The following is a 20955-nucleotide window of genomic DNA, read 5'->3' on the forward strand; positions in this document are numbered from 1 at the left end:
GATCCACAGGGCAGCAGCCCCTTGGATCCCATGCCCTCTCACATTTTCTAGAAGCCTTGCATGGGGGACCTTATTGAACGCCTTGCTAAAATCCATATAAACCACATCTACCGCTTTCCCTTCGTCAATGTGTTTAGCCATATTTTCAAAGAACTCCACCAGGCTCGTAAGGCATGATCTGCCTTTGACAAAGCCGTGCTGAGTATTCTTGAGCATACTAAACCTCTCTAAATGCTCATAAATCCTGTCCCTCAGGATCTTCTCCATCAGCTTACCAACCACTGAGGTTAGACTCACCGGTCGGTAATTTCCTGGGCTATCCCTGTTCCCCTTCTTGACAATAGGAACCACATCCGCAATCCTCCAATCCTCCGGCACCTCTCCCGTCTCCATCAACGACGCAAAGATCATTGCCAGAGGCACTGCAATCTCTTCCCTCGCCTCCCACAGTAACCTGGGGCACATCCCATCCGGACCCGGCGACTTATCTATCTTGATGCCATTCAAAGATGCCAGCGCAACCTCTTTCTTAAAGTCCACATACTCAATCTTTTCAGTCCACCGCAAGCCCGCAGTGCATCCACCCAGGTCCTTTTCCTCTGTGAAAACCGAGGCAAAATACTCATTAAGCACCTCTGCCATTTCTACTGGTTCCGTACAGGCTTTCCCGCCTTCACCTTTTATAGGCCCTAATCCTTCACGTCTCATCCTTTTACTTTTCACATATTTATAGAACGCCTTGGGGTTCTCCTTAATCCTACCTGCCAAGGCCTTCTCGTGATCCCTTCTGGCTCTCCTAATTTCCTTCTTTAGTCCCTTCCTACAAGCCGTATACTCATCTAGATCCCTATCTTCGCCAAGCTCTCTGAACCTTTTGTACGCTTTCCTTTTTTTCGCGACTAGGTCCCGCACAGCTTTCGTGCACCACGGTTCCTTTAACCTACCAACACCTCCCTGTCTGCTCGGAACGTTGTCCTGTAGAACTCTAGACAGACATTCCTTGAAAAACTGCCACCTCTCTTCAGTACATTTCCCTGAGAATACCTCCTTCCAATTTACTCCTCCAATTTGCTGCCTTATGTCTTCATATTTCCCCTTACTCCATATAAACGCTTTCTTAGCTTGCCTGACCCTCTCTTTTTCCAATGCAAGCATAAAGGAGATAGAGTTATGATCGCTATCCCCAAGATGCTCTCCCACTGAGAGATCTGACACCTGTCCAGGTTCATTGGTCAGTATCAGATCAAGTACAGCCTCTCCTCTTGTAGGCTTGTCCACATGCTGTGTCAGGAAACCCTCCTGAACACACCTAACGAACTCCTCCCCATCCAATCCCCTTGCCCTAGGGATATTCCAATCTATGTTTGGGAAATTAAAGTCTCCCATCACAACAACTCTGCTATTACTGCATCTCTCCAGGATCTGTTTCCCTATCTGCTCCTCCACCTCCCTGTTACTATTAGGCGGCCTATAGAAAACTCCCAGCAAAGTGATCGACCCCTTCCCGCTCCAAACTTCCACCCACAGAGACTCTGTAGACAATCCCTCCACAGCATACACCTTCTCTACAGCTGTGACACTATCCCTGATCAACTGTGCCACTCCACCCCCTCTCTTGCCTCCCTCCCTGTCCTTCCTGAAACATCTGAATCCCGGCACCTGGAGTATCCAGTCCTGACCGTGAGACATCCAAGTCTCCGTAATGGCCACCACATCACACTTCCAGGCATCGATCCACGATCTGAGCTCATCCCCTTTATTCACTATACTCCTGGCATTAAAGTAAACACATCTCAATCCTTTGGTCTGAGCTCTCCCCTTCTCCATCCCCCGTCCATCCTCCCTCTTTTGTTCTAGTTCTTTTTCCACTTCCTCTGACTCCTTGCATATGTTCCCACACCCCTGCCATTTTGGTTTAAATCATCCCCTACCACTCCAGCAAATACTCTTCCCAGGACATCAGTCCCAGTCTGACCAGATGTGACCCAGAGTGGTCCCACCTCCTCCACAACTGGTCCCAATGTCCTCAGAATATAAAACCCTCCTCATCACAACATATCTTCAGCCACATATTCATCCAATATATCTTGTTATTGCCAGTCTGACTAGCACATAGCATTGATAGTAATGCTGAGATCACTATCTTTGAGGTCTTACTTTTCAAGTTACTTCCTAACCCCCGATATTCTCATTTAAAAACCTGATCTCTTTTTTAATCTATGTGATTGGTACCAATGTATATCACGACCGATGGCTGTTGACCCTCGCCCTTCAGAATATCCTATAGCTACACTGAGACATCCTTTAGTTTAAGCAACAGGGAAGCAAACCATCATGAAGCCTCATTTGTCACCACAAATTCCTATTCGTGTTAACATTGTATTCCCTATAACCATTGCATTCTCATATGTTTTACTCCTTTCCTGAGCTGCAGTGCCAACTGTGGTGCATCTATAGAGTAATAGAAAAGCTCTAGTACGAAAGGATGCCATTTGGCCCATCTTTCCCTTGCCAGCCGAGGACACCCAGTTGCCTTTTCTAACCCCACCATCACAGCTTTGTAGCTTACAGGACTAGCACACTCTCCTGCCATGACATGTCATTCAAATTTAAGTGCTTTTGGTAAGTGCTTATTATCAAGTAATATCAATTACTCTTGGGCCATTATTCCCTGGTCCTTGTTACTGCAGAATATAGCCCTTACAAACTATAAGCCACAATAGGTCCTTACAAACAATAAATGATAAAAGTAATAAATACTGACCCATAGAACCATAGAACCATAGAAAATTACAGCTCAGAAACAGGCCTTTTGGCCCTTCTTGTCTGTGCCGAACCATTTTTTTGCCTAGTCCCACTGACCTGCACTTGGACCATATCCCTCCACACCCCTCTCATCCATGAACCCGCATTTACCACTTTATCCGGCAGCTCATTCCACACTCCCACCACTCTCTGCGTGAAGAAGCCCCCTCTAACATTCCCTTTAAACTTTTCTCCTTTCACCCTTAACCCATGCCCTCTGGTTTTTTTCTCCCCTAGCCTCAGCGGAAAAAGCCTGCTTGCATTCACTCTATCTATACCCATCAAAATCTTATACACCTCTATCAAATCTCCCCTCAATCTTCTACGCACCAGGGAATAAAGTCCCAACCTATTCAATCTCTCTCTGTAACTCAGCTTCTCAAGTCCCGGCAACATCTATGGTTCTATGGGAACCTTCTCTGCACTCTTTCAATCTTATTTACATCCTTCCTGTAACTAGGTGACCAAAACTGTACACAATACTCCAAATTCGGCCTCACCAATGCCTTATATAACCTTACCATAACACTCCAACTTTTATACTCGATACTCCGATTTATAAAGGCCAATGTACCAAAGGCACTCTTTACGACCCTATCCACCTGTGACGTCACTTTTAGGGAATTCTGTACCTGTATTCCCAGATCCCTCTGTTCAACTGCACTTTTCAGAGTCCTACCATTTACCCTGTACGTTCTACTTTGGTTTGTCCTTCCAATGTGCAATATCTCACACTTGTCTGCGTTAAATTCCATTTGCCATTTTTCAGCCAATTTCTCTAGTTGGTCCAAATCCCTCTGCAAGCTTTGAAAACCTTCCTCACTGTCCACTACACCTCCAATCTTCATATCATCAGCAAACCTGTTGATCCAATTTACCACATTATCATCCAGATCATTGATATAGATGACAAACAACAATGGACCCAACACCGATCCCTGTGGCACACCACTAGTCACAGGCCTCCACTCAGAGAAGCAATCCTCCACAACCACTCTCTGGCTTCTTCCATTGAGCCAGTGTCTTATCCAATTTACTACCTCCCCATGTATACCTAGCGACTGAACCTTCCTAACTAACCTCCCATGAGGGACCTTGTCAAAGGCCTTGCTGAAATCCAGGTAGACAACATCCATCGCCTTCCCTTCATCCACTTTCCTGGTAACCTCCTCGAAAAACTCTAATAGATTGGTCAAACATGACCTCCCACGCACAAAGCCATGTTGACTCTCCCTAATAAGTCCCTGTCTATCCAAATATTTGTAGATCCTATCCCTTATCACACCTTCCAATAACTTGCCCACCACCGACGTCAAACTTACTGGCCTATAATTTCCTGGATTTCTTTTGGAACCTTTTTTAAACAACGGAACAACATGAGCCACCCTCCAATCATCCGGCACCTCCCCCGTGAATACTGACATTTTAAATATGTCTGTCAACACCGATCCCTGTGGCACACCACTAGCTTCCCTCAAGGTCCAGGGGAATACCCTGTCCGGTCCTGGGGATTTATCCACTCTGATTTGCCTCAAGACAGCGAGCACCTCCTCCCCTTTAATCTGTAAAGGTTCCATGACCTCCCTACCAGTTTGCCCTATTTCCGTAGACTCCATGCCCGTTTCCTCAGTAAATACGGATGCAAAAAAACCATTTAGTATCTCCCCCATCTCTTTTGGTTCCATACATAGTCTACCACTCTGGTCTTCAAGAGGACCAATTTTATCCCTCACTATCCTTTTGCTCCTAACATACCCATAGAAGCTCTTTGGATTTTCCTTCACTCGACCATATAATTACTGACCCACCCATCAGCGGCTTCCACTTGCCACGCATCACCTTTGAATTCTCACATCACATCTGGAGCTCCCAACTTACACTCCACTCTCTGTCCCACTCTTTCGAGTGCTCTTCCGTCTCCTACCTCCGCTTCCCAGACTGCTTCACAACAATGTTGACTGCAAGATATGTTCCCCAAGCTGCTTACTGTGATGTTGACTGCAGGACACACTTTTTAAACACCAATAACGTGCTTCCTGATGCCCCTTGTTATGTTCCAAATCCTAATATCACCTCAGGAGCTTGGCAGCAATTAGTTGCTCCCCACCAGTTTTTTTTTATTCATTACTTCCAATGTGCAATTCAGATTGTTACCTGCAGTAACTGATGTGACCAAGCATTTGGCCTATATTTCGAAATTTACTGTCATAATGAACTAGATTGGAAGAAAGAGAGAACAACAAGTTTGCTTCAATTGTGATTGCTTACTGACTGATTCCACAGTTGTCACTGCCATGTAGAGGTGCTGTCCCACCAGTTCATTTCTGGATATCAGGTTGGATTTTTCCAATAGGCTTTGAGTGGTTAGAGAAGAATTCACTTCTCCATTCATCGTCTGAAAAAGTTATGAAAATGTATTTTTCATCAAGAATTGAGGCAAAGATATTACCTTAAATATTAGTTTATCGTCAGCCAAAATGATATTGCATATCAACATGAAGCATTGTCGATAATGTATCAAATGAATTAATGGTGAATCGAATATTTGTCTTTATATGGGGGTGAGTTGTATGGCTGGTGGCTGCAAAGCAAGTGGGTGGAAGTTATATGAAAATCTTTTCAGACACAATCTGGTGCACAGCATTCATTCCTGGGCATTGTGTTGTGGGTGTATTGCCCATCAAATGAATGCAGTGTGCAGGGGTTTGGTGGTAGAGTGCTAATTTTAAATCTCAAAAAAATAAGGTTTTTTAAGTGTTGTTGGCAAGAATATGAAAATCATCTGGGTAAACTGAGTTAAGATCTAAGTCATTCATGACTCAAATGAATGGGTGACAAGGTTAGGGAAGGACGTGGCCTCAGAATATTGTCACTGGACGAGAAATCCAGAGATTGAGGAGTTTCTGGTCTGGAGAGCTGGGTTCAAATCCAATTTTCCATTTTCACTTTCATAGAATCATAGAATCCTACAGTGTAGAAGGAGGCCATTCGGCCTATCGAGTCTGCACCAACCACAATCCCACCCAGTCTCTCTCCCCATAACCCCATGCATTTACCCTAGCTAGTCCCCTGACACTAAGGGGCATTTTAGCATAGCCAATCCACTTAACCTGCACATCTTTGGACTGTGGGAGGAAATCGGAGCATCCAGAGGAAACTCACGCAAACACAGGGAGAACGTGCAGACTCCACACAGACAGTGACCCGAGCTGGGAATCAAACCTGGGTCCCTGGTGCAGCAATGCTAACCGCTGTGCCACCGTGCTGCCCTTTACTTTCTAATTTATTCACAGTCACTCCTTTGGAAAGATTTTTGCCTTTAATGAAAAAAATTTGTCCTGAAATGTCGAGTTATCAATGCCTGTTTGCATCTTCCCTCATTCAAGTTGCAACTTCTAGCCCCAATGATGCTATGTGAGTGGAGTGGGGCAGAAGGTGTGGTGATGCCAGAGCGTCAAGGTATGAGGATGTGGGGTTCGGATGCATGGGCATGTGGAATGAGGGCAGGGCAGGAAGTGGGTACTGGGTGTGGGAAGTGGGGGGGAGGTGGCAGTAGCCAGCTGTATAGTTGTAGGTGTAGGTAGTCACGTAGAGGTGTTGCCAATGATGGAGGTGTGTTGGCTCCAAGGGGAAATAGTCAGGGGGTGTGAAGTCATGGACATGGGTTGATGGGTATTGGGTACTCGGATTTTTGTGGGTACATGACAGTGCATTTGTATCTTTGTGATGGGTATGTAGTCGGATTGGGGGTGGATAGTCAAAGGGTAGATACACGGGGTCACATTATTGGGGAGTGGGAAGTCAGAGATTGTTGTTGGCAAACTTTATTATTGGGTTATTGATAGGGCTTGTAGCTTGGGACAGGGTGTTGTTCATGTTTTGACATTGGGTAGACAGAGGTTTGGTTGATGGCCGTCACGTTGTCCAGCTGCAGGAGTTCTGTAATGGGTTTTTGATTTTGATTTGATTTAGTAACGTCACATGTGTTAAGATACAGTGAAAAATATTGTTTCTTGCATGCTATACAGTCAAAACATACCATTCATAGAATACAAAGGGGAAGAGGAAAGGATAGGGTGCAGGATATAGTGTAAAATATTTAAAGTTCAGTTTTAAGAGGATAGAATGAAAGTAACAGATGGAATTGCAGGGTATGCTGAGGACAGCTCGCAAGAAGTCTCGCTCCGGCACCATCTTTTTATTTTGTTGGATTGTTGGGGAGTGGAGTGTGGTATGTAATAGGGTAAAGTGGTAGGCTGCTCTCTCTGTGCTTATCAGTGATTCTTAATACCTGTGGGGATGGCTAGTAGGAGTCATTGGAAAATTGAGGTGAGGTGAGTAGCCAGGTTATGTAGTAATGGCATGAGCAGTAATTTCACGGACTAGGCTGCCAGCATTAGTTGTCCGCATTAGGAGTGTTGTGGGGTTGTTTGTAGGTTAGTGTACAGGGGTGTTTTAGGGAGTGTGAAATGTGAGAATGGGAGCAATCATGCTCTATACTGACATGCTCCAGAAATGAACAATACAAGTGTGGCCAAACGAGCCATCTAAAATGGCGATTTGTAAAGCAATTGGGACAATTGGGCAAGAACTAACACAGCAGGCTGCAGCTTAAAAGACAGAGATAAACAGGCTGCAACCCAGACGAGTGAATACACAGGATATGGGTCATCTCCAGGACAAAAGAGACTTTCTGGTCAAACTGGATTGTTTACCAGACATAAGGGCGCCGTAACCCCTTATTTGGAAGGGAGGTGTGTATTCTACATGCCCCCAGCACCTGCAGACATGGCCGTTGGGGACACACCCAGAGGTTGGTGTGGCAGCACCCGATTGGACTTTATCGATCAGGGTGATCAAGTCCTGATCGATTGATTGGCAATGGCCAAAAGGAGCGCGAAACCCAACAGGGTATAAAGGGTGCTGCACAACCAAGAATCTCTCTCTCTCTGACCCCACAAACGAGCTACAACAATGGTGACCATCGCTGGAGATGACCAGCATGAGGAGAGCCACCACACCCAAGAAGGAAGGAAGAGCCAGAGTGCCAGACCAGTCCAAAGGACCAGACTATGCAGAGGATGACTGAGACCAGCGCACAGATAAAGGCCAATATCTGTTTGGGTACTTGCCAGTCACGCAAAGTTAAGTCACGTCTTGTATTGGACTTGAACTCTAGTATTTTCTGTAAGATAACTTATTATTGGTTGGGTGGGTCATTATTGATTGTGTGTCTTAAATAAATATTGGTTGTACTAACAAGACATCTACTCGCAGTTATTTGTCCACCTTATAAGGATTAAAACAGACTGTGCGGCAGGCACAACAATTGGCGACTCCGCCGGGACATCGACAAGAAGTAACTTTGTTGCTCCGATATCGAATCCCGCAGAATCTATATTGAACGATTATTTAAAACTCAGAGCCAACAGGTGTAAACTCCTTATTGGACAAATAACTGCTTTCGGGAAATTGTTTATTGTGCATGCATTGTTACTAAAGAGGAGGATAGGGTAAACTCCGTAGGTTTGCATTAGAATCCGGAGGTATTAGGACCGGAACATAGCCCAAAGCCATACCCGCAGTCCAATCAACTCCCTACCCTTTGTCGTTGAATATAGAATGGCAGGAAACAGCACAGAGACAGAGAGGTGTCCCATATGGGAAACAAAAATCAGGGAATTTATTAAGAAGAAAGGGTGGCCCCTATGGGCAGAATCTTGTGCCAATACTGAGACGGGACCGGGATCCCTACGGCAGAAGTATTGGGATGATCTAAGGAAAGTTCAGGGAAAACGGGCAGACAAATGTGAGAAAGAAGTTGCCATTGTGAGAACAAAGAACAAAGAACATTACAGCACAGGAACAGGCCCTTCAGCCCTCCAAGCCTGCACTGATCATGTGTTCCTAACTAGACCATCCATTTGTATCCCTCTATTCCCAGTCTGTTCATGTGGCTATCTAGATAAGTCTTAAATGATCCTAGCATGTCTGCCTCAACCACTTTGCTTGGTAGTGCATTCCAGGCCCCCACCACCCTCTGTGTAAAAAACATCCCCGGCATATCTGTATTGAACCTTGCCCCCCGCTATCTTGAACTAGTGACCCTTTGTGGTTGTCATTTCTGATCTGGGAAAAAGCTTCCAACTGTTCACCCTATCTATGCCCTTCATAATTTTATAAACTTCTATTAGGTCGCCCCTCAACCTCCGTCTTTCCAGGGAGAACAACACTAGTTTACTCAATCTCACCTTATAGCTAATACCCTCCATACCAGGCAACATCCTGGTAAACTTTTTCTGCACTCTCTCCAAAGCCTCCACGTCCTTCTGGTAGTGTGGCGACCAGAACTGGACGCAGTATTCCAAATGTGGCCTAACCAACGTTCTATATAACTGCAACATGATATGCCAACTTTTATACTCTATGCCCCGTCCAATAAAGGCAAGCATGCCATATGCCTTTTTCACCACCTTTTCCACCTGTGCTGCCACCTTTAAGGATCTGTGGACTTGCACACCCAGATCCCTCTGTGTGTCTATACTCCTGATGGTTCTGCCATTTATTGTATAGCTCCCCCCTGCATTAGATCTACCAAAATGCATCACTTCGCAATTATCTGGATTAAATTCCATCAGCCATTTCTCCGCCCAATTTTCCAGCCTGTCTATATCCTGCTGTATTCTCTGACAATGTTCATCACTATCCGCAACTCCAGCAATCTTTGTGTCGCCCGCAAACTTACTAATCAGACCAGCTACATCTTCTTCCAAATCCTTTATATATATCACAAACAGCAGAGGTCCCAGTACAGAGCCTTGCGGAACACCACTAGTCACAGACCTCCAATCAGAAAAAGACCTCTCCACTGCTACGCCCTGTCTTCTATGGCCAAGCCAGTTCTGTACCCATCTAACTAGTTCACCTTTGATCCCGTGAGATTTAAAGTTTTGCACCAGCCTGCCATGAGGGACCTTGTCAAATGCTTTACTAAAATCCATGTAGACGACACCCACGGCCCTTCCCTAGTCAATCATTTTTGTCACCTCCTCAAAAAACTCAACCAAATTTGTGAGGCATGACCTCCCTCGTACAAAACCATGTTGTCTATCGCTAATGAGACTATTCAGTTCTAAATGTGTATAGATCCTGTCTCTAAGAATCTTCTCCAACAATTTCCCTACCACGGACGTCAAGCTCGCTGGCCTATAATTACCCGGGTTATCCTTGCTGCCCTTCTTAAATAACAGGACCACATTTGCTGTCCTCCAATCCTCTGGGACCTCACCTGTGTCCAATGAAGAGACAAAGATTTCTGTTAGAGGCCCAGCAATTTCATCTCTTGTCTGTCTCAGTAATCTAGGACAGATGCCATCTGGCCCTGGGGATTTGTCTACCTTAATGCTTCCTAAAACACCTAACACTTCCTCCCTTGTAATTGCGATTTGTTCTAACGGGTCTACACATCCCTCTGAGACACTACCAATCAACGTGTCCCTCTCCTTTGTGAATACTGATGCAAAGCATTCATTTAGGAACTCACCTACTTCCTTGGGTTCTTAGCATAATTCCCTTCCTTTTTATTTTTTTTTATTTTTTTGTTCTTGAGAGGTCCAACTCTTTCTCTGACAACCCTCTTGTTCCTAACGTATATATAAAATGCCTTGGGATTCTCCTTAATCCTGTCTGCCAAGGACATTTTGTGACCCCTTTTTGCCCTTCTAACTCCCTGTTTGAGTTCTTTTCTACTTTCTCTGTATTCCTCCAGTGCTTCATTTGTTTTTAGCTGCCTGGACCTTATGTATGCCTCTTTTTTCTTTTTGATTAGACCCACAATTTCTCTGGTTATCCACAGCTCTCGAATCTAACCTTTCCTGTCCTTCCTTTTTACAGGCACATGCCTGTCCTGCACTCCTTTCAACTGCTCCTCAAAAGACTCCCACATGCCAGATGTGGATTTACCCTCAAACAGCCTCTCCCAATCAACAGCCACCAAATCCTGCCTAATCCGGCTGTACTTAGCCTTCCCCCAATTCAGCACCTTGCCCATAGGACAACACTCATCCTTTTCCATGACTATCCAAAAGTTAGTAAGAAGTCTAACAAAACCAGTTTAAAGTCCAACAGGTTTATTTGGTAGCAAATGCCTCTAGCTTTCGGAGCGTGCTGCTCCTTCGTCAGGTGGAGTGGGAGATCTGCTCACAAACAGGGCATACAGAGACACAAACTCAATTTACAGAATAATGATTGGAATGTGAATCTTTACAGCTAATCAAGTCTTAAAGGTACAGACAATGTGAGTGGAGAGAGCATTAAGCACAGGTTAAAGAGATGTGTATTGTCTCCAGACAGGACAGCTAGTGAGATTTTGCAAGTCTAGGCAAGTTGTGGGGGTTACAGATAAGAACATAAGAACATAAGAAATAGGAGCAGGAGTAGGCCATCTAGCCCCTCGAGCCTGCCCCGCCATTCAATAAGATCATGGCTGATCTGACGTGGATCAGTACCACTTACCCGCCTGATCCCCATAACCCTTAATTCCCTTACCGATCAGGAATCCATCCATCTGCGCTTTAAACATATTCAGCGAGGTAGCCTCCACCACCTCAGTGGGCAGAGAATTCCAGAGATTCACCACCCTCTGGGAGAAGAAGTTCCTCCTCAACTCTGTCTTAAACCGACCCCCCTTTATTTTGAGGCTGTGTCCTCTAGTTTTAACTTCCTTACTAAGTGGAAAGAATCTCTCCGCCTCCACCCTATCCAGCCCCCGCATTATCTTATAAGTCTCCATAAGATCCCCCCTCATCCTTCTAAACTCCAACGAGTACAAACCCAATCTCCTCAGCCTCTCCTCATAATCCAAACCCCTCATCTCCGGTATCAACCTGGTGAACCTTCTCTGCACTCCCTCCAATGCCAATATATCCTTCCTCATATAAGGGGACCAATACTGCACACAGTATTCCAGCTGCGGCCTCACCAATGCCCTGTACAGGTGCATCAAGACATCCCTGCTTTTATATTCTATCCCCCTCGCGATATAGGCCAATATAGATTGATGGAAAAGGTCCTTAGGGATGGGATTTACAACCATTTAGAAAGATGCGGATTAATCCGGGATAGTCAGCACGGATTTGTGAAGGGCAAATCGTGCCTCACAAATTTGATAGAATTTTTTGAGGAGGTAACTAGGTGTGTTGATGAAGGTAGGGCGGTTGATGTCATATACATGGATTTTAGTAAGGCGTTTGATAAGGTCCCCCATGGTCGGCTTATGATGAAAGTAAGGAGGTGTGGGATAGAGGGAAAGTTGGCCGATTGGATAGGTAACTGGCTAGCTGATTGAAGACAGAGGGTGGTGGTGGATGGAAAATTTTCGGACTGGAGGCAGGTTGCTAGCGGAGTGCCGCAGGGATCGGTGCTTGGTCCTCTGCTCTTTGTGATTTTTATTAATGACTTAGAGGAGGGGGCTGAAGGGTGGATCAGTAAATTTGCTGATGACACCAAGATTGGTGGAGTAGTGGATGAGCTGGAGGGGTGTTGTAGGCTGCAAAGAGACATAGATAGGATGCAAAGCTGGGCTGAAAAATGGCAAATGGAGTTTAACCCTGATAAATGTGAGGTGATTCATTTTGGTAGGACAAATTTAAATGTGGATTACAGGGTCAAAGGTAGGGTTCTGAAGACTGTGGAGGAACAGAGAGATCTTGGGGTCCATATCCACAGATCTCTAAAGGTTGCCACTCAAGTGGATAGAGCTGTGAAGAAGGCATATAGTGTGTTAGCTTTTATTAACAGGGGGTTGGAGTTTAAGAGCCGTGGGGTTATGCTGCAACTGTACAGGACCTTGGTGAGACCGCATTTGGAATATTGCGTGCAGTTCTGGTCACCTCACTATAAGAAGGATGTGGAAGCGCTGGAGAGAGTGCAGAGGAGATTTACCAGGATGCTGCCTGGTTTGGAGTGTCGGTCTTATGAGGAAAGGTTGAGGGAGCTGGGGCTGTTCTCTCTGGAGCGGAGGAGATTGAGGGGAGACTTAATAGAGGTTTATAAAATGATGAAGGGGATAGATCGAGTGAACGTTCAAAGACTATTTCCTCGGGTGGATGGAGCTATTACAAGGGGGCATAACTATAGGGTTCATGGTGGGAGATATAGGAAGGATATCAGAGGTAGGTTCTTCACGCAGAGAGTGGTTGGGGTGTGGAATGGACTGCCTGCAGTGATAGTGGAGTCAGACACTTTAGGAACATTTAAGCGGTTATTGGATAGGCACATGGAGCACACCAGGATGGTAGGGAGTGGGATAGCTTGATCTTGGTTTCAGATGAAGGTCGGCACAACATCGTGGGCCGAAGGGCCTGTTCTGTGCTGTACTGTTCTATGTTCTATCCCATTTGCCTTCTTGATCACCTGTTGTACATGCAGACTGGGCTTTTGCGTCTCATGCACAAGGACCCCCAGGTCCCTTTGCACGGTAACATGTTTTAATTTGTTTCCATTGAGATAGTAATCCCATTTGTTATTTTTTCCTCCAAAGTGTATAACCTCGCATTTATCAATGTTATACTCCATTTGCCATATCCTCGCCCACTCACTCAGCCTGTCCAAATCTCTCTGCAGATCTTCTCCGTCTTCCACACGATTCACTTTTCCACTTACCTTTGTGTCGTCTGCAAACTTCGTTACCCTACACTCCGTCCCCTCCTCCAGATCATCTATATAAATGGTAAACAGTTGCGGCTCGAGTACCGATCCCTGCGGCACGCCACTAGTTACCTTCCTCCAACCGGAAAAACACCCATTTATTCCGACTCTTTGCTTCCTGTCGGATAGCCAGTCCCCAATCCACTTTAACACACTACCCCCAACTCCGTGTGCCCTAATCTTCTTCAGCAGCCTTTTATGGGGCACCTTATCAAACGCCTTTTGGAAATCCAAAAACACCGCATCCACCAGTTCTCCTCCATCAACCGCCCTAGTCACATCTTCATAAAAATCCAACATGTTCGTCAAGCACGACTTTCCCCTCATGAATCCATGCTGCGTCTGATTGATCGAACCATTTCTATCCAGATGCCCTGCTATCTCCTCTTTAATAATGGATTCCAGCATTTTCCCTACTACAGACGTTAAGCTGACCGGCCTATAGTTACCCGCCTTTTGTCTCCTTCCTTTTTTAAACAGCGGCGTAACATTAGCCGTTTTCCAATCAACCGGCACTACCCCAGAATGCAACGAGTTTTGATAAATAATCACTAACGCATCCACTATTACCTCTGACATTTCTTTCAATACCCTGGGATGCATTCCATCCGGACCCGGGGACTTGTCCACCTTCAGTCCCATTTGTCTACCCAGCACTGCCTCTCTGGTAACATTAATTGCTGCCAACCCTCTATCGTTAATATTTGGCAAACTATTTGTGTCCTCCACCGTGAAGACCGACACAAAAAACTTATTTAAAGCCTCAGCCATATCCTCATTTCCCACTATTAACTCCCCCCTCTCGTCCTCCAAGGGTCCAACATTCACTCTAGCCACTCTATTCCTTTTTATATATTTATAAATAGATAGTGTGACATGAACCCAAGATCCCGGTTGAGGCCGTCCTCGTGTGTGCGGAACCTGGCTATCAGTCTCTGCTCAATGACTCTGCGCTGTCGTGTGTCGTGAAGGCCGCCTTGGAGAACGCTTACCCAAAGATCAGAGGTCGAATGCCCGTGACCGCTGAAGTGCTCCCCAACAGGAAGAGAGCAGTTTTGCCTGGTGATTGTTGAGCGGTGTTCATTCATCCGTTGTCATAGCGTCTGCATGGTTTCACGGTACATGGTACATACTCTTGCAACTCGGCCAACGTTGTCTACCTGATACGCTGCAGGAAAGGATGTCCTGAGGCATCACTGTATCCAACTGTCCCCGCCTATGGAACCCTAGATTGACGGTGCCCGGCCTCCCCAATCTGGATCTGTAGCACCAGGTGGGATAGCGTAGGGAGACTCTTAGTTAACGGCGAGGTAAGAGGCCACCTCGAAGTATTCCTTTGGGATACCAGAGGCTCCAGAACTACCCTAAATGTATCAAAATTAAAAACAGACATCCCTTGGCCAACTACGGGCACAATTACACTCAGTGGATTCACAGGACACATGCAGGAGGGACGCATTACAGCCCCTGTACAGGTCCGCCTAGGTAACAAGGTGTGTGACCATCCGGTAGTGTTAGTTGACCTTCCCCCAAGCGCTGAACACATCCTGGGGTCCGGTTATATGAATAAATGAAATCTTTCATTTGATCCAGCTAATCGATTGCATTTGACAGATGGCTACAATTAGCAGAGCGCCATCAATCATTCCAGTCGGGACATATGCTAATAGGATTAGCACAATAGGGGAATTCTGGTTTGATCCCTGAACGATTAGCAGTGATCCAGCCATCAGGAAGGTGCTTCAAAGAAACAATGGGGTGTTTGCGCAGCATAAACATGATTGTGGCCAGATACCTGGGGAGGTGTTAATTGAAGGGCCGGATTCAAAACCACAGAGACAATACGGTTTCCTCAGACAGGCAGAGGGGGAGCTGGCCAAAGTAATTGACAGTCTATTACAGCAGGGGGTGTTGAGACGAGTGGCATCCACAAATAATGCGCCGATATGGCCCTTGAAGAAGGTAGATGGATCATGGAAGTTAACAGTCGACTACCGGGAATTAAATAAGGTTACCCCACTCACGGCCTCCGCTGTAGCCACAAGCTCCATCACCATGATGAGACAGGGAGCCCAGGCAAAGTTTTTCACGGTATTAGATATTAGTAACGGCTTCTGGTCCATCCCTTTAAATTGGTCTTGTCAGTACAAGTTTGCCTTTACCTTCCAAGGACAGCAATATACTTGGACTTGCCTACCACAGAGTATCCATAATTCCCTGTCCATCTTTCACAGGCGACTAGAAACACTTTCCCGACCCGAGTGCTTGGTCCAATATATAGATGATTTATTGTTACAGACTAACACCAAAGAGGAACATATAACATTGCTGGATGAATTGCTCGCACTGCTCCATTCATTGGGCTGCAAAGTCAACCTGAAAAAGACCCAAATTTTGTAACCCAAGGTTATATACCTGGGTACAGTGATTACCCATGGGAAGAGGGAGATTGAACAGAAAAGGATAGACTCCATAGTGCACCTTCCACTGCCCTGAGATATGAGTGCCCTCCGATCTTTCCTAGGTCTAGTAGGGTACTGTCGGAACCATATAGACGGCTTTGCCACCAAGGCAGCCCCACTTTCCGAATTGCTAAAGGAAAACGCAACCCGGAAGTGGACTGTGCAGCACACAGCTGCAGTAACCGATTTAAAGCGCGCTCTCGCCACAGCACCAGCCTTACTAGTCCCTGACCCAGATCTACCATACGCCTTAGAAGTTCCAGCCACCAACCACACACTTTCAGCAGTACTATTATAAGAAAGACATGGTAGACCAGGCCCAGTAGCCTATGCCTCACGAGTATTGGACCCAGTCGAACAAGACTTCTCCGGGTGTGAACGACACCTGCTCGCGGTATTTTGGGCCGTGCAGCACTTCGCCTATATCACCGGACTGAACCCAATAACCATCCTCACTGAACACACCACAACCCAGCTTCTGCTGGATGGCCGCCTTAAAGATGGGTCAGAAAGCCAGGTCCGCGCTGCCCGTTGGACACTACTACTGCAGGGTAGGGACATCACTGTAAAGTGAACCAAAGTGCCCACGTTCCTGGCAGATAATTTAAATTATGGGGGAGATCCGCATGAGTGTCAGGTTATCGCCACAAAGGACCCCACAGGTCCGTTTATCCCGAAACAACAGGAGAGATGATCAGGGACAAAACAGACAGCCACCCAATGGACAGACTCAGCCATGAGAATTTATGTAGACGGTTCATCCAACATAGAGAATGGGACCAGAATCACAGGATGTGACATTTATGTGGAAAATCAACAGGGACAGTCACTAATAGAACTCGCCCTCAAACTACCCAGCCATTTGAGTGCTCAAGCTGCCGAACTAGCAGCAGTTGCATATGTATTGAGTCACCCAGACCTATTTCCAACCCCTGCCAACATACACTCCGATAGTATGTACGTGTGCAACAGCCTGACTGAGTTCCTACCGTTATGGGAAGCCAGAGGCTTCGTATCTGCGGACAGAAAGCCCCTACTGTCAGCCCCCTTATTAAAATATGTTCTACAGGCCACCGAAGGGCGCACATATGGGATTATTAAGGTTAGAAGCCACCACAGGACCTCCCCACCTGGTAACTGTAAGGCTGATGCACTAGCCAAGGCCGGTGCTCGTACAGGACAGTTTTTGCAGCCACCTGTAGGAGAGCGAGTAAACGCTGTGACCATTTGCCAAACTAATATAGCCGACCTGGTCCAGGCGCAGTGCACTGACAGATCCCTAAAACAAATTTTAGATGGAGTCTACCCAGCCCCATATGAGAAATGGAAGGACAAAATACAGATTCAGGATGGTTTGATGTTAAAGGCAGGCACTGTGGTGAACCATAGTTGGTTACCACTATGAGTGCTGAGCCATGGATGGTCAGCACTATGGGTGTTTGTAGATATGTTACTGTAGTTACTGTTGGTATTAGGGTTGGGCTGTTCTACCTGTTGATATTGTTCTGTGGTACACTCCAGTTGGCTCCGCCTACCAGGGGAAGTATAAAGGTCACTGCACTGCCTGGTGACCCTTTAGTCTGGGATTGTATTGTATATAGTGTGCTCCATTCTTGTCAGTAATAAAAGCCTTTATTTCCCGGGTACAATCTAGCCTCCCGAGTGATTTAATCGCGCATCAATTTTATTACTGACAATATTTTGAAAGACCATGGAGCAAATGTTGAAACCCGATCGGCTTACTTTAGATCCACGTGCGGCAGGAGCGTCGAACACTTTCGACCATTGGTTAAAGTGTTTTCAAGACTACATCGATGCCTCAACAGCCATTCAAAACGATGCCGATAGACTGCGGGTCCTCCACGCGAGGGTAAGCGACACCGTATACTTATCAATCCGCGATGCCCAAGACTACAAAGGGGCCATCGAACTACTTAAGAAACGGTACAACAAACCGCCAAACGAGATCCATGCTCGACACCTTCTAGCCACTTGACGGCGGCAGCCCGGCGAAACAACAGAACAGTACCTGTGTGAACTTCAGCAGCTAGCCAGAGCCTGCAACTGCAAGTCAGTGTCGGCGGCCCAGTATACGAATGACTTGATCCGCGATGCGTTCGTGGCGGGAATCGGCTCGTCGTACATTCGCCTTCGGCTGCTAGAGCAAGGTAATCTAGACCTCGCTAAGACAGTAGAATTGGCCGACACTATGGAGACGGCCTCCAGAAGTCTAGAAACGTACCCCACCGACCATGTGGAAACATCGTGGCAAGTACAGCCACCGACTCTACTTTATTCAGCGGCTCCGAAAAACTGCGCGATTGTGTTTCCAACCTCGGATCTGACGACGGCGGCAGCTCCAGGAGGCCCGCGGTGTTACTTCTGTGGATTGGCGAAACACCCTCGGCAGCGATGTCCAGCTAGAACGGTATTGTGCTCCGCGTATGGAAAGAAAGGGCATTATGCCAAAGTCTGCAGGACCAAACCACTCTCCAAACATAGCAGTGCGGCGTGTGATTCTCCTGAGCCTGTCTCCTTGTCTCCAGCGTCTTCGAGGTCTTCCACCATGTGCGATTCCAGAGTGCCGCCATTCCTGACGACGGAGACGCAAGACACGTGCGACCTGCAGGGGCCGCCACTTTTAGCGCCACCGACCACGTGCGATCCATGGGCGCAGCCATTTTGGTCGGCACCGACCGCAGACGACCAGCAGGGGTCATCATCATCAACCATCTCAGCTGCCTGCAGTGGCACCCAAGACCCAACGGTGGCGTCAATCATCCTGGACCAGGCCAAGCCTCACAGACTCGACAAGTCCATGATGGGCATAGAGGTAAATGGACACCAAATTCATTGTTTGTTTGACAGTGGGAGCACGGAGAGCTTGATTCACCCTGACACCGTGAAACAGTGCGGTCTCCGAGTACGGACTGTCAGACAGACAATTTCGATGGCGTCGAGGTCCCGGTCTGTTACCGTGCTAGGGAGCTGCGTGGTCAACCTAACGGTGCGGGGCACAGTTTACGAGAACTTCAGGCTCCTTGTGTTACCGCACCTTTGCGCTCCGATGCTCCTGGGACTAGACTTTATGGTCCACCTGAGGAGTGTAACCCTGCAGTACGATGGGCCACTCCCTCCACTTTCAGTGGGAGCACAGCAGCCTCCAAATTGCCCAGCGTGCTCCACGTGTAGCCTCTCGACACTCAGAATCACCCCACCATCTTTATTCGAGAATCTCGTGCCAGGCTGCAAGCCCATCGCAACCAAGAGCAGGCGTTACAGCACTGAGGATCGGATCTTTATTCGATCTGAAGTTCAGCGGCTCCTCAGGGAAGGGATCATCCAACCTAGCTCTAGTCCATGGAGAGCGCAAGTAGTGGTGGTTAAAACTGGAAACAAACCCCGGATGGTCATAGACTATTAATAGATATACGCAGCTGGATGCGTATCCTCTCCCACGCATATCTGACATGGTCAACCAGATTGCGCAGTACCGGGTGTTCTCCACCATTGACTTGAAGTCAGCTTACCACCAGCTCCCCATTCGCCCAGAGGACCAAAAATACACGGCCTTTGAGGCGGATGGTCGTCTTTATCACTTTTTAAGGGTTCCCTTTGGCGTCACGAATGGGGTCTCGGTCTTCCAGCGTGCAATGGACCGAATGGTGGACCAGAACGGGCTGCGGGCTACCTTCCTGTACCTGGATAACGTCACTATCTGCAGCCATGACCAGCAGGACCACGATGCCAACCTCCTTAGATTTTTACGCACTGCGTCTCGCCTGAATCTGACCTACAACAGGGAGAAGTGCGTATTTCGTAAGCGCCGCCTAGCAATTCTCGGATACGTGGTGGAAAACGGGGTCCTTGGCCCTGATCCAGACCGTATGCGTCCCCTCCTGGAACTTCCCCTGCCCACTAGCTTAAAAGCACTGAGAAGATGCTTAGGCTTCTTCTCATACTATGCACAGTGGGTTCCCAATTATGCGGACAAAGCCCGTCCGCTCATCAAGTCTACCTTCTTTCCCCTAGCAACAGAGGCTCGCTTAGCCTTTGAAGGGATAAAAGCCGACATCGCGAAAGCCACGATGCACACCGTTGATGAGTCCATCCCCTTTCAGGTGGAGAGCGATGCATCTGATTTCGCCCTGGCCGCCACACTTAACCAGGCGGGCAGGCCCGTCGCCTTTTTCTCTCGCACCCTCCAAGGCCCTGAAATTCGGCACTCTGCGGTGGAAAAGGAGGCCCAGGCCATTGTGGAGGCCGTTCGGTATTGGCGCCACTACTTGGCGGGAAAACGATTCACCCTGCTCACGGACCAGCGGTCCGTGACGTTCATGTTCAACAACACGTTACGGGGTAAGATCAAAAATGATAAAATCTTGAGGTGGAGAATCGAACTCTCCACCTACAATTATGATATCATGTACCGTCCAGGGAAGCTCAATGAGCCCTCAGACGCCCTGTCGCGTGGAACATGTGCAAGTGTGCAGGAGAATCGATCACAGGCCCTCCACAATGATCTCTGCCATCCGGGGGTCACTCGGCTCTTCCATTTCGTAAAGGCCCGGAATCTACCCTACTCAGTGGAGGATGTCAGGTCCATAACCCGAAGCTGCCAGGTATGTGCTGAATGCAAACCGCACTTCTACCGACCTGACAGAGCACACCTCATTAAAGCCACTCGCCCTTTCGAAAGACTGAGTGTGGACTTCAAGGGCCCCTTTCCTTCGACAGATCGGAACGTGTACTTCCTCAATGTGATTGACGAGTACTCACGATTCCCTTTTGTCATTCCCTGTTCTGATACGACCACTGCCACGGTTATCAAAGCATTACGGGATCTTTTCACCCTGTTCGGTTACCCCAGCTATATCCACAGTGATAGGGGCTCGTCATTCATGAGTGACGACTTGAAGCAATACCTGCTCTCAAAAGGGATTGCCTCAAGTAGAACTACGAGTTACAACTCCAGGGGTAA

The 20955-nt window shown here is 47.2% G+C and overlaps 1 protein-coding gene across 4 annotated transcripts in view; it reads right to left on the reverse strand.

The window, feature by feature from the left end:
- LOC144497122 (complement C4-like) overlaps positions 1-20955 on the reverse strand; it is a 469428-nt gene that overhangs the window by 286883 nt on the left and 161590 nt on the right. For all 4 annotated transcript variants that reach the window (XM_078217916.1, XM_078217917.1, XM_078217918.1 and 1 more), the window contains exon 9: positions 5074-5200. In XM_078217916.1, the coding sequence (XP_078074042.1) occupies positions 5074-5200 (127 nt within the window). The remainder of the gene's footprint in view (positions 1-5073; positions 5201-20955) is intronic.

Source organism: Mustelus asterias, chromosome 8, assembly GCF_964213995.1.
Source record: "Mustelus asterias chromosome 8, sMusAst1.hap1.1, whole genome shotgun sequence".
NCBI classification, from domain to species: Eukaryota; Metazoa; Chordata; class Chondrichthyes; order Carcharhiniformes; family Triakidae; genus Mustelus; species Mustelus asterias.